We start from the raw sequence: 13,245 nt of genomic DNA, 5'->3' as shown, positions 1-13,245 counted from the left end.
TTTCATACTTTATCCAAATGTAATAGCAATTAATGGTTGTGCTATAATATCTCACACGTATCTAGAATACACTGCTCCAGAAGAGTTATAGTGGGCGAGATCAAGAGACAGAGACCCAGAATTCCAGAGCTGTAATTCAGACTCTGCCAACGATTCATTGTTTAACCATGGGCAAGTCACTTCACCTCTCTGTGCCAGTTTCCACCTGTGAAGCAGGGCTATTAGCCAAGCACGACAAGGTTACGTTTGTAACCACAACAGGCAGAGGGGAATGACTGAATTGTGTTTTCACTTTCAAACCATTTGAGAAACGATTTGAATCCTGCTTGAAAACAGGCAAGTGGTCCCCAAGAACCTAGAGTAATCAGAACAGGGATTGGAGCCTGGAATGAATTTGCCTCTAACAGTACTGCAATAAAACTCAAAGCCTTTGACAAAAGGGAGTAAAGTCAAACTTTTGCCATCGAGAGAGATGACACTCAGCCCATGCCATGGCCGTGGTCTGAAATGAACTGACTTTTCATGGGAAGGCTGCTCTGTGGGGAAGCAGGTTGTCCTGACGGGTGAGTTGGATCCTGAGTCTCCACCAGCTTCTTGCTGAGAACATCACTGAAGAGGATTCTAATTAGGTGGACTCCCCAGAGATGCTGCAGCTGCTTCGTGAGCAGAGGCATGGACTCATTTAACCTAGAAGAAAAGTCAGAGCAAGGGGTGGGGAGAGAGAGAGAGGTTGTAACAGTGGCTTTATCCCATCTAGCAAGCACCATATGAATGTGGTGTTAAGGTTGTACAAGTACAATAGAACTCAGGACATGCAAGGCGTTACGATTGCCATGCTGTCCTTCCTAGCAGTGACAGAGCGCAGGCGTAAGTTGGCTGAGTTATAAAAAAAAATCTCAGGCTTACTTGTCTCAGAAGTCCTGTTCACTTACCCATAATCCACAGTCTGGGAGAACCAGCCGAGGACAGGGTGCCAGTGCGTGAGGTTGGACTTCTTTTGCGACACATACTTCTGGCAGTACGAGAGCATGTGAATAAGCACGCTCACAAAGTGAGCTGTCTCCTCCTCCAGCACCTTGTCATTCAAGGAGCCCAGGTAAACGAGGTTACCTGAAAAGGGACCAGTAGCAGCCCTTTGAAGAGGAGTGACATTTGCAAGGGAGTGAGCAGAACACCTTTCCTGGAGACACAAGGGGGTCTCTCGCCACCCCCTCTTCACTTCTTAACAGTGCTGGGCTGTACCCTACCTGCCTGCTCTCCAGTGCTCTAGACCCTCTGTTCGTAATCCCCTCCTTGATTACTGGTTAACTAAACAATGACCCAGTGCAACCCATCAGCCTGGGCGGGATCCTGCTCTCCCTGAAGGAAGGGCGAAAATTCTTTCTGTCGTTAACGTGGGATCTCTGTACTGCTGCAGTGTCACAAAGCAAACTGGGGGACTGAATGGGCTACTGAAACCATGCCAAATTCAGGTCTGGCATTAAGCAGGTGCAGGTACTAGTCAGAGCAATTAACCATGTGAACAACTCTCCAAGGTGCACGCTGCACTATCTGTAACTGACCATTTTAAAATTAGGACTGGATGGTTTTCCAAAAGATCTGTTGTAAGAATTTTTGGGGAAAGCACCCTGGCCTTATAGAAGACATCCAGCTAGACAACATCAGTGGACTCTTCTGGCCTTGGAACCTGTAAATCCTCCACAGCCCGTGATGCTCAGTGAACACAGTATCCCTGGCACTGCTCTCATTCACACAGGGTTTGAGCAGGCCTCGAGGGCCGCTCCTTAAACTGATTCTGATCCAAACCAATTGTCCAGTGACCACAATTTGTCTCTTGCTCTCTGATGGTTGTTCACTGACTTGTTCCATAGAAGTGGCTGGTTTCAGCCCAGTTACCAGCACATCCATCACACGCCAGGGTGATGCTTTTTGCGAGCACAGGACACATCCCCTCCCACCTAGTCATCTCATTTTCTTCCCGTCAGCACTTCATGTGTGGCATTACATGAAATAGAGAGCTCCTAACTGCAACCAGGCTAGAGAATCCAGAGGCCATGCTCATTCATTCATTACTACAGCTCCCCTGTTTCCAGAGAGTTGGCGTGAGCTCAGCTAGTTTCAGTAGCCTATCAATGTAGGCAGGAACAACGAGAAGTCCTGTGGCACCCTATAGACTACCAGATTTTTTAGAGCATAATCTTTCATGGGCAAAGACCCACCTCGTCATCTGATGAAGCAGGTCTTTGCCCATGAAAGCTTGTGCTCCAAAAAAGTCTGTCAGTCTATAAAGTGCCACAGGACTTCTCATTGTTTTTGTGTATACAAACTAACACAGCTCCCCTTCTGATGAACATAGGCAGAGTGATTTCACGTCTGCTGTGCCACTGTCAGAAACAGAAAGGAGTTTCTTCCTGAACGTCACCCACCCTCCTGTTTCCTGGGTCTCTTAACATGACCCTCTTGGTCCACTTTAGACCTCCCTCAGCACAGTGGGCCAGACTGGGTGACCTCTTGAAGTCCCTTCCAGCCCTACCTTTCTATCATCAATCATCGACAACCATGGGCTCAGCGCCTGTTGGTGTCCGGTGCCTCCCTCACGATCTCCTTCCATCTTTTCCTGTCCAGTGCGGAGAGGCTTAGTTTCTGTAGACCAGCTCCGCACCAATCTACTACATCATCTCCCCATTCTCTGTGGGGTCCGCCTCTTCTATTCAGACCACCCACTACGCCAGATACCAGGGGTTTGATTTTTCATTTGTCGTTCATTCTGCAGATATGCCCGAATAGCTGTAACTTCTATTGCATAACCTTCTGTAGTAGGTTCTCTTTCGCCTATGTCTTCCTATATAATTCCTCGTTGGTCACCTTTCTATGCCTTAAATTATACCTGCAGTTAAGTGTCCCGGCAACATACATCATGCAAGCTAGTTTAGAAACCGCCCAAATCAGTCACACTTGGAAACACTGGCCTTCAATATCCAGAGCTCTTGACCTTATTAGAGGAATTCAGATTTTGCTCACACAGGCCCTCTCCTCAAAGCAAAGGAAGACTCTCAGGAGTTTCTCTTCTCATGTGGGACATACTGAGATTACAGACGCATGCTTACCCAGTAAGCAAAGAGTATGGCTTCCTTCTAAACACACACAGACATCTCGGCATGAAGCCTCACGACTTAAAAACAAGATGAATTTGCGGAAAAGGTCATGGGATTCCATTACGGCCAGTCGCTGAAAAACAAAATGTTTTTTAAATGGTTATGAAGTTAACAGGTAAAGTAACAGAGCATCGCACAGAAGTAGCCCAATATGGCTCATCACTAGTGATTTAGGGCACCTGTTTATTCCAGTAGGAAATGACTGCATTTGGGGGCACACTGGCTGCATGCCAGGGAACCGCTCTAAAGAAGCGATCTCACAAGAACATCACAGGCATGTGGGGGAGCCTGCTGCAGGGGAGATCTGTAGGTGAACTGGGCATATTCTAGCCCATCACAAGGCTAATCTTTACCAGTCCTGAGTCTACGGTAATTAAAAAACACCTGCAACCCCTGGAATTCACTGGCAATCACCCATGCTGTGAAAGGGAACAGACAAATTGCACAGTATTAGTGGGTACTGTATCACCACTCAGCAAAGATCCCTCTCTATGCGACAAATGATTTTGCCCATCTTTGTTATCTCACCCCTTGTCAAAAATCACCATGGGGATTGAAGGCCAAGGACACACAAAAGTAATATGTCCAGACCAAAAACAAACAAACAAAAAAAGCCCCAAGTAACCTCAGGTGCCACACACGGCTGAAAAATTACACCTAAAATTGCCTGTCAAGCTTCCACAAACTTGCAGTTTCTCTCCACCCAAGAGATGTCCAGAGTTGAGTGGATCAATCTCCTTAATAATGTCCTATTCATCTGTATGCCCAGCAGAATAGGCTCTACATTCACCAGCTGTTGCCAGTTTCTATTGGCTGAGAAATGAGCACCGCACTCTAAATACCAATGTAAACCCGCCAGCGTTCTGGCCTTGTGCTATTTAATATTTGTATTAGGGGAGCACCTAGAGGCAACATGAAGTGTGGTGGCTGAGAAACAAAGGCAGATAACTACAGTCATGAAGATCATGGGTTTAAGTCTTGCTCAATCTCACATCAAAAGGCCACCTCCAGTTCACCCAGCTGCAGAATGAGTACCTGATCCAGCCAGTTCGGGCTGTTGAAGACAGCTGGGTGTAATGTTGGCCAGGTCACACCTCTGTGTCTCACAGGCTATGAAATTGATGTGTCTTCACAGCATCAGCCTAATGAGCTACTGGGCATGGTGGATCTCTGACTGGACCTCTTTTGGAGCCTGAGACTTGGTTATGCTAGCCACTCTGCCCCAAAGAGTACAAGACACACAGACACTTTATAAATGGGGAAACTGAGGTATGGAACAATTAAGTCAAGCAGGGAGCCTACAGCTGGCTATGCCTAGGAAAAGACACCAGACCTTCAGGGACCTCGTCCAAAATATTAACTATAACAGTATCCTTTCTCTGTATGCCAGGGCTCCCCATGTACCCACAGTTCAAGATGTGCACCATTCCGTAGGGATCACTCAGCATTCTGTTTCCTGCAGAATACCAAAGAGAGCTATCTCGGCTCCTATAGCATTAGAAACTCAGTCCACAAGGGATGGGGGAGAACATGCGCTTCCATTAGGAAACGATCAAATTGGAGGGGAAAGAGATTTTACTGTCAAATTTTAAGAGGCTGATGCATCTCCTTACACACCAGTATTTTTAACTATAGAGGCACGAATGACTAATTAATGCATATTAGATATGCCAAAGGTTCAAAATTCTGCAATGAAGTGGCTCACTTACCTCAGGTGTTAGCGTAACAAGGTGGGTCACTATTGCAGGCACTGACATGATATGGATCAGAAATGATCTCAAGAGATTGTCCGAAAATTGAGCTGCAATCACAGGGCTGAAGAGAAAAAAAAAATACTTCAGTCCCAGGTTTTACGTTTCCTAAGAAATCCAGCCTATCACTGAGTCTGAGAACGGGCCACAGCTTCGGTTCTCATTAAAGGAGGTCAGTTTGAAAAGAATCAGGACCTTATGAGTTCTGTTACCACGGCGACCTAGCAACCTCCACCATGACCTTAGGGAATCAAAGAAAGACAGAAGCAGGAGGCAACGTGGGGCTTTATTCCACACTACTCCTTAGCTCTCACCCAGAACCTCCCCTATCTCTGAAGAGCTCTATCAACTAGATTAACCCTCCCAACATACTGGTGAAGTACATAAATAAATAGTTCCCATTCACTCAGGCAAAGATTGTGACCTATTCAAGACCACACAGTGTGTCGGGGGGCGGTGGGGGGGGGGGGGTCAGAATCAGAACTCAACTCTACTTGTGCTGGAATGAATATCAGAAACCAGATGTTAGCGTGTCCCCTGGTCCCAGAAATGACACTTACAGAAGGAAACCTGCTCACAGAGTTAGCTTGGGGAAGTCGGGGATACTCCTTCGGCACCATGGTTTGACCCCAAGTGATTTTCCCATGAAGAGAGTTGGGCTTTGCAGATCTGAGTTTGGATTGCACATGGTGTTTCTTAGTAACAGAGAGTAAGCCGTGCTAGTCTATACACTATCAAAACAAAAAGCAGTCAAATAGCACTTTAAAGACTAGCAAAATAGTTTATTAGGTGAGCTTTCGTGGGACAGACCCACTTCTTCAGACCATAGCCAGACCAGAACAGACTCAATATTTAAGACACAGAGAACCAAAAACGGTACGCAAGGAGGACAAATCAGAAAAAGACAATCAAGGTGAGCAAATCAGAGAGTGGAGGGGAGGGGGGGAAGATCAAGAATTAGACTGAGTCAAGTCAAGTCATACTTGACTCAGTCTAATTCTTGATCTTCCCCCCCACCCCTCCACTCTCTGATTTGCTCACCTTGATTGTCTTTTTCTGATTTGTCCTCCTTGCGTACCGTTTTTGGTTCTCTGTGTCTTAAATATTGAGTCTGTTCTGGTCTGGCTATGGTCTGAAGAAGTGGGTCTGTCCCACGAAAGCTCACCTAATAAACTATTTTGCTAGTCTTTAAAGTGCTACTTGACTGCTTTTTGTTTTGATGGTGTTTCTTAGCTGACTAAAATCCATTATACCAGGACAAAATTTACACCTGCAAATTGAACTGCTAGCACAGGCCTGACCATCTGCACTCCTGTTTGACATGCACCCATAATTTTGGAGCTAGAGGTGCACCAGCAGTTTATTGGGAGGTGCAGATCCCATGTGAAGAAAGAAAGCCAATTCCTTCAGGCTATTTACCCAAGACACAGAAATGCACCATTCCAAGCTTAACCCCAAAGCTGAGCATCACAACTGATTTATAAGCACTTGATTTTACAGGTACAGAATAATAAAAAATTAAGCCCTCCATCTAAATTAATATCACACCCTAATACGGCAAACTCACAGACAGATACAAAGAGAAACACAATGGACGCATCTACACCAGGAACTAACTTTGAAGTTAACTTCAAAGTTAGAAACTACTTCACAGTAGCCAGGAGAGAGTCTACACACATTTTCCCTTACTTCAAAGTTAACTTCCCGGGAATAGGAAGTAATGCCCTACTTTGAAGTAGGGTGTGGAGAGATGCTCAACTTCAAAGTTGTACTTGGAAGTTTTGTAGTGTAGACACAGCCAATGAGAAACTGGCAGGGAAAGAAATCTTTAGAAAGACACCGTAAGCAACTGTGGATCCATCTCACTCCAAGCTGCTTTTATTGCCTTACCGCAATGCAAGAGAAAAGATTGCAGTTAAAGTGCCTTTGGACAGGGATGGTCTGGATCTCGCCAAGCCATTCGTTAGCACAATCTGAAAAGAAAATTGCAGCCCGTTACAGAGAAAAATCCATCTGTGCTCGTGAAGGGCATAGTCATGTTCAAGGGATATAGAAAAGAACGCAGAAAGGGTGTTACTTAATATGGTTGTTTCACGTCACTGGCCTGGATCAGAGCATTTCTGGTACAGGTACCGGCAGCACAGAAAAAATGCATTCAAAGAGGTATGCTATGATCATGCTTGCTTAAGCAAGACTCACAACAAGCCAGTGAAACACTCACACCCCCACTTTACAGATGGAAAAACTGAGGCAGAGCACAGTGAAGAAACCTCCCTAAAATCAGACACGTTCAATGGCACTGCTTGGACTACAGTTCAAGACTCCTGAGCCCTGGTTCTGAACTCTACCCAGCTGCATTGAATGACTGTCTTCTGTCTCCTAAAGAGATGGTGAAATGGTATATAGATTAATGGTATCCACTCTGAAAGGAGGGGAGCGTGGTTTTTTGCTTTACCGACCAGAAGCAGAGTATCCTCAGAGAGAGTCATGGACAATCCGTGCTCAATCCAAGCATGGAACAATGCGTTGGAGAATCACAGAACTTCCTTAATGCAGGCTTTGAAAAGCAGACCAACTGCTAAGATCATAAACTAACCTGCAGCACAGAATAAAATCCTTTCTGATTGAGATGTCCCATGATATTTGCACAGATGTGGTTCATGGCTGGTCGCAGGGTTTCTCCTGCAAAGACAAAATAATAATAATTGCATATAATATAATCTGTAATACTTGAAGTCATACATTGTGAATTATGAAAAAAGTCTACGAATGCCTTCATTCTCAAACTCACGGCAGCCCTGCACAACACACCGAGTTTCGTAGCTTTCTGGATTATTTTAGATATGGAAATTGAATTAAAATAGCATGTTTAGGGTTTGGGGTTTTATTTATTTATTTTCCCAGTTTTTCCATAAGGTTTCTTCAGGATCTTTTTATGAGTACAATTAAAGAAATGTTTGATGGTCAAGAGAGCTGGAAGTCATAACAGCCTTTTAATCCACATGACACTGGAGCAATATGAGACAGCAGCAATACTGACTGAGCTGTTATGATCTTAGGGAAAATCTCCTTTCTGATCCACAGCACGGATCTCTGTGGCTCAGTCTGCACAGAATTAATCATATCACTTGGCAGTATGTGAGAAGAAAAGTATTCCCTTTCTGCAGCCAGAAGACCTGGAAGAAAAAAGGGCCGGAATGGTGCCTACAACAGGGTTTTGGAAAGAACTACACAGACCTTTTCCCCTAAGTATTTTCCATGTGGAAGTGTCTGTGAAGGTAACCAGCATCGTGAGGTGCAAAGTGACCAGTTTAGAGTCTTGAAGGATGTCAGGCTGGAATAACAAGATCATCAACATTAATAAACCAAGTCTACAACACCAAGGTGAAACCACAACACATAGAGCTAAACCCAAGGAAAGAGTGTTACCTTAAGCTGTTTGAGAAACTCACAGCAAGACCACAAAATGTCTTTGATCTGTTTGATCCACAAGAGCGTAAGATCCTTAGAAAGTGCTAGTGACACATACCACACCTACAGGGAAAGAACAGCAAAAATCTGCGGTAACCTTTTCTGCTGTTGTTGACCCAAAACACAAACCCAGGAAACTCTGTAATACAACTGGTTCAACAGGCCGCACAGATCCCAGCACTGAACCTGAATCACCCCACTGCCCATGACAAGATCGGTTGTAAATTGTACTGTGTGGGACCAACGGACCCTTACAGTGCAACTAGTTATCTTGGGTTTTCCTATGGTATTTACTATATCAAACCAGTTCACCATGGAATCTGAGTGACACCAGAGTGTCTCTCACTCTATATATTTCAGATCAATGAACTTAAAAAAAAAAACAACACAAAAAAACACCTAAATGCCCCTAACAAAGTTGTCCTGCTGACCTTGGGTTCATTCTCTACATCCATACTATTCAGGATACAGCGACACAACTTTTCAAACCTCTGTAAAGAAAGAGAGACAGAGGTAAGTGTATTTCTCGATATGGATAGTCAGTTACAGGAAGCAAAGAGCTTCTGTACCAGAACTAACTGAAGCTCTGCTGAGACCAGCATTTTGTGTTTGGCAGTGATTAATACCAGTGTCATAAGAAGAAAGAAAACCCCATTGAGCTATATAGTTGCTCCCTCTTAGATTATAGATTGAGCTTGATTACATTTGCTTTGCTTGCAAGTTACACAGTGAGACTTCCATCCACTCTAGGTTCCGTGGAATCATTTTCACCTGGGACAGTAAATTTCAGGAGTCTCAGGAAGCAAAAATGGAAAAGAATCTAGATCACTCCTTGGCCTGAGAAAGGATCAGTGTACTCTTTGGGGGTGACATCAGTGATGCCACTTGTTGCTCTCTGCGCTTTGTCTTCACTGCAAAGTTAACCCAGGGTTCTTCAGTATTGCCCCTAACCAGAGCCCTAGGCTTGCACAAAACCCTCTCGGTCTAGCATGGTGGTGTATCACAACAGTGTTAACTGGCCCATCGGGTATATTAGTAAAGGACTTGCTCAAATTAACTGAGTATCACAGCCAGGATTAGAACTCTCTGTGCTCAGTCCTGCTGTCTCCCCACATCCTCCCCACGGCATTACAAGCTAGAAGGAGCCGTGGGTCACACTCTGAACCCTCCACGCTGTAACAAGCCATTTGACAAGCCAAGTGTCAGTTCAGAGATATTAGATGTACAGACTACTTTGCATGTTTTTAAACCAAAGGAGAAAAATGTGTCAGAGCAGCAGCTTTACCTCTTTGTCCTCTTTAATTTTGAAAATGAACAGCAGTTTCCTGGCAATTTTGAAGATGGAAAGGGCACTTCTTTTACTGGAAGCAGATTCATTTATTTCAAAGAAATCCTCCACTTCTCTCCTTGGAAAGAGGAGGAATCAGACAAGGAGCATTATAAAAGAAACCAATCACCTACAGAAATAGCTCAGTTCACAATAGGCAACCAAGCCCGTGGATGGAATTTCACACACCTGATCTCCCGCTGCAGCCAGCAGCGACAAAGAAACCTCCTGACCAGGGCTTGGATCTGAATGGCAGCTCGCTCTCTCTCCTTCAGCTCTCTCCGCTCCTCTCGGGCCTGACGTGCTTTATCGAGGAACTGGGCTTTGGAGGACTGGGCTGTACCAAACATTTTTGTAACCTTCCACAAACATGAGATCGGGGGTTATCCAGATGTTAAAATATAGGCAGCAAGTATGTTTGGGGAACTGGGAGTAATATGAACACAACACATTGCCCTAGGACAGGTATGCTTGGAGGAGCAATTCCCTACATCACTGCAAAACACCTGCTTTGATTGGGTTGGACAGGCTGCGTCCATCTTTAGAAACAGGAAATGAGCTGTCCACACAACACAGAGCAGGATATGTAGGTCGTCAAAGTGCAACACACACAGGGGCATAAAAAATGCAGTGGGTCAACAACAGAATTAAAGGCTTAGAACATGAAACAGCTGTCACGGGAACCCCTCAGAGTTCCCTTTGATACACGAGGGACTATGTAGCATCTGTCTTGTAGGAAACTTCCCCATTACCTCTCTACTTCACCTGCGTGTAGTCAGCTGACCTGTCCTTTTAGAGGGGGAAGGCTGGATGGTAGTCCTTCCAGAAAACCCCTTTTGCTTGGGATAAGGTCACTAATGACCCTAAACATGCTGCTTCCAGCATGCTCGCAGACAGAGGAGAAAGAGGCTGAAACTGGCCCTGAACTCAACTACCTCAACACGATTGCATGTTTCTCTACCCCCACATCATCTGTAACAGGTGAATTGCTCAGTAAATATTTAGAGACAGATTCAATATTTACAGAGCAACAATCACAGCTCCAGAGCATTCAAACCACAGATAGGTCCGCACTTCGACTTTGTGAATATTAACACACCTGAGGATTTGCTTCCGCAGAAGAAATACTGATACTCATCCATATACAAACATGATCCACACCTGCTCTGTCTTCAGGTAGTCTCCCTTTGCCTCTGTAGAGATAAACACATCAGTTCTAGATGGCGTGTGGTGATGGGGGTGGGCACGGATTGGTTAATTTCATTTAGTGCGCTAGATCAGTGTTTCTCAACCTTTTCTTTTAATTCAATACCCCCAAACTTTTCTTGCTTTAGGGGTAAGCAAGCCACCAGCTGAGAAACATGGTCCTAAGATAAACTGTTGAAACAAGAGCCATTCAACTTTTCCAGGTTACTGTACCTTTTGCAGGAGTCAGATCTGTTTTGCATACCACCTAATTACACCTCACTTAAAAACTACTTACAAAAACATACAAAAATATCATAGAAGATCACTACTGAAAACTTGCTGACCTTCTACCATTTGATAATCAAATTGGATTAGAAATATTGTACATTTCAGTGTAAGGCACATGAAGCAGTAAAACAAGTCATTGTCTGAATCAACTTTTAGAGTGTGCTATTTACTAGTGTTCTTATGTAGCCTGCTGTAAAACTAAGCAAATACAGTAAGCTCTTTCATATCCAGCATACCCAGCAATGCATAACACTAAAGAAAAACGAAATTAGATATTCAAAAACAAACAAAAATGTATGCAGAGCACTTTATTTACCAACAACAGTAGTACTGCGCACTCAGTACTTATACTTTGATTAGTAACAGAGAGAAAGTCGTGCTAGTTTATATACTATCAAAACAAAAAAGCAGTCCAGTAGCACTTTAAAGACTAACAAAATAAATTATCAGATGAGCTTTCGTGGGACAGACCCACTTCTCTATGCCTTAAATATTGAGTCTGTTCTGGTATGGCTATGGTCTGAAGAAGTGGGTCTGTCCCACAAAAGCTCACCTAACGAATTATTTTGTTAGTCTTTAAAATGCTACTTTACTGCTTTTTTGTTTCTGTACTTATACTGTACTTGATGTATTTACTTGTACATACGTTCACTATGCTGTACTTAAGGAAAACGTAACTAAAATTTACTAACGGTTAAAATACCAGTGATTGAGAGTTCCAGATGACAGAATGCCACATACGAAAGAGTTTACCATATCTAGATGAGCTGATGTCCCCCCAAAAGACCTTGGTGTAACCCCAAAGGTAAACATACCCCTGGTTGAGAAACACTGTTCCAGATGTCTTGGCTATACTCACCTACTAAATTGTCCAGCAGGCACACAGGGACAAATGTTGGGCAAGGCTCAAAAAGCAGAAAGGTGCATCACAGTTTTGGTGCACTAGCTGCAAGTGGTGTGTCTCAAACCTGCTCTAGGAAATAAAGAAAAGTTTTATATTTCATGTGAAATTCTACTATCAGAACTTTCATGTCACCAAATCTCATAAAAAGCCTGACAAACAAGACAAGGAGAACAACCACCTAGTATTAAGATTATCATGAATATTATCTCATTTTTTCCGCTCAAATCTCCCTGTATAAAGCTAATCCACCTGTAGCCACCTGTCCCTACAAGGTAACCTCAGAAGTTAACAAGACTTTTAACAGTTTCCAGCTAGGGGAATGGATCACACAGAATCAAACATCCCTTCCTCACTCTCACTCTCACACACACACACACACACACACACAGCCTTTGACCCCTCACGTTGAGCCCATCCCTTAGACCAAATACTCCCAGACTCTCTAATACATACACTACAACACACGAGGTACCTCTCAGCCCCCAAACACAGCTTCCACCCAACATTGCAACGCTCCCTCAGATCACCAGAACATACCCCCCCCCCCACCACCCGGTCTCCTCTGAGGATCCCCCAGATCAAGGCGACCCCCTGTGAACCCCCCAGCACACCTCCCTCCCATCCCCCTCCTCCAGCACCGCTCACCCCTCCTACTCCTCACCCCAGGACCCGGCAGCACACACACACCAGGATCCCCCAACTGCACCCCTCCCCCACGGGGATCCCGCACCCCCACGGCCCCTCCCCCACGGGGATCCCGCACCCCCACAACAGTTCCGCCCCCCCGCCCCGGGGAGCCCACCGTGAACCGCGAACCCCTCCCCCCGCAACCCCCGGCATCCGCCACCCCGGTGAGCAGCCGCCTCACATGTGCACCCCTCAGCTGGGCCGGGGCCGCGAATCCCGGGGCGCGGCGCCCGCTCTCCGCGCGCCAGGCCGGGCAGCCGCTGGTGCGCCGCGCTTAGCTCTCCGCCCGGGAACGCGGCCCGGCTCTGCAAGGGACCCCGCTAACCCCTCCCGTGGCGCCGTGCCCCGCCAGCCACTGGCACGCCGCCTCCCAGCCCAGCGGGCGAGCCCCGGGCAGCGGCCCCGCGCCGTGCGAGCAGCGAGGGGGCATCGGAGGCGTTTGCGGGGTGCGCTCTGCGGGGCGGAAGTGAGGCG

General features: G+C 45.6%; 1 protein-coding gene across 9 annotated transcripts in view; it reads right to left on the bottom strand.

Moving 5' to 3' along the window:
* The window catches only part of UBE3B (ubiquitin protein ligase E3B), a 37,724-nt gene extending 24,602 nt beyond the window's left edge, over positions 1-13,122 (bottom strand). For 3 of the 9 annotated variants that reach the window (XM_075012427.1, XM_075012425.1, XM_075012426.1), the window contains exons 1-14: positions 12,953-13,119; positions 12,040-12,148; positions 10,804-10,897; positions 9,894-10,063; positions 9,663-9,783; positions 8,809-8,868; positions 8,336-8,440; positions 8,144-8,240; positions 7,503-7,588; positions 6,797-6,879; positions 4,865-4,970; positions 3,108-3,228; positions 933-1,110; positions 518-687 (exon numbers count right to left, since the gene is read on the bottom strand). In XM_075012427.1, the coding sequence (XP_074868528.1) occupies positions 518-687; positions 933-1,110; positions 3,108-3,228; positions 4,865-4,970; positions 6,797-6,879; positions 7,503-7,588; positions 8,144-8,240; positions 8,336-8,440; positions 8,809-8,868; positions 9,663-9,783; positions 9,894-10,063; positions 10,804-10,842 (1,336 nt within the window). In that variant the 5' untranslated portion in view covers positions 10,843-10,897; positions 12,040-12,148; positions 12,953-13,119. Of the gene's footprint in view, positions 1-517; positions 688-932; positions 1,111-3,107; positions 3,229-4,864; positions 4,971-6,796; positions 6,880-7,502; positions 7,589-8,143; positions 8,241-8,335; positions 8,441-8,808; positions 8,869-9,662; positions 9,784-9,893; positions 10,064-10,803; positions 10,898-12,039; positions 12,154-12,952 lie in introns of all 9 variants that reach the window. The other 6 variants (XM_075012430.1, XM_075012429.1, XM_075012431.1 and 3 more) reach the window with 4 other exon arrangements.
* Positions 13,123-13,245: the final 123 nt, after the last annotated feature.

The sequence above is a fragment of the Carettochelys insculpta genome, chromosome 18 (genome assembly GCF_033958435.1).
Source record: "Carettochelys insculpta isolate YL-2023 chromosome 18, ASM3395843v1, whole genome shotgun sequence".
Taxonomy (NCBI): Eukaryota; Metazoa; Chordata; order Testudines; family Carettochelyidae; genus Carettochelys; species Carettochelys insculpta.
This window is presented reverse-complemented; position numbering and strand designations above follow the sequence as displayed.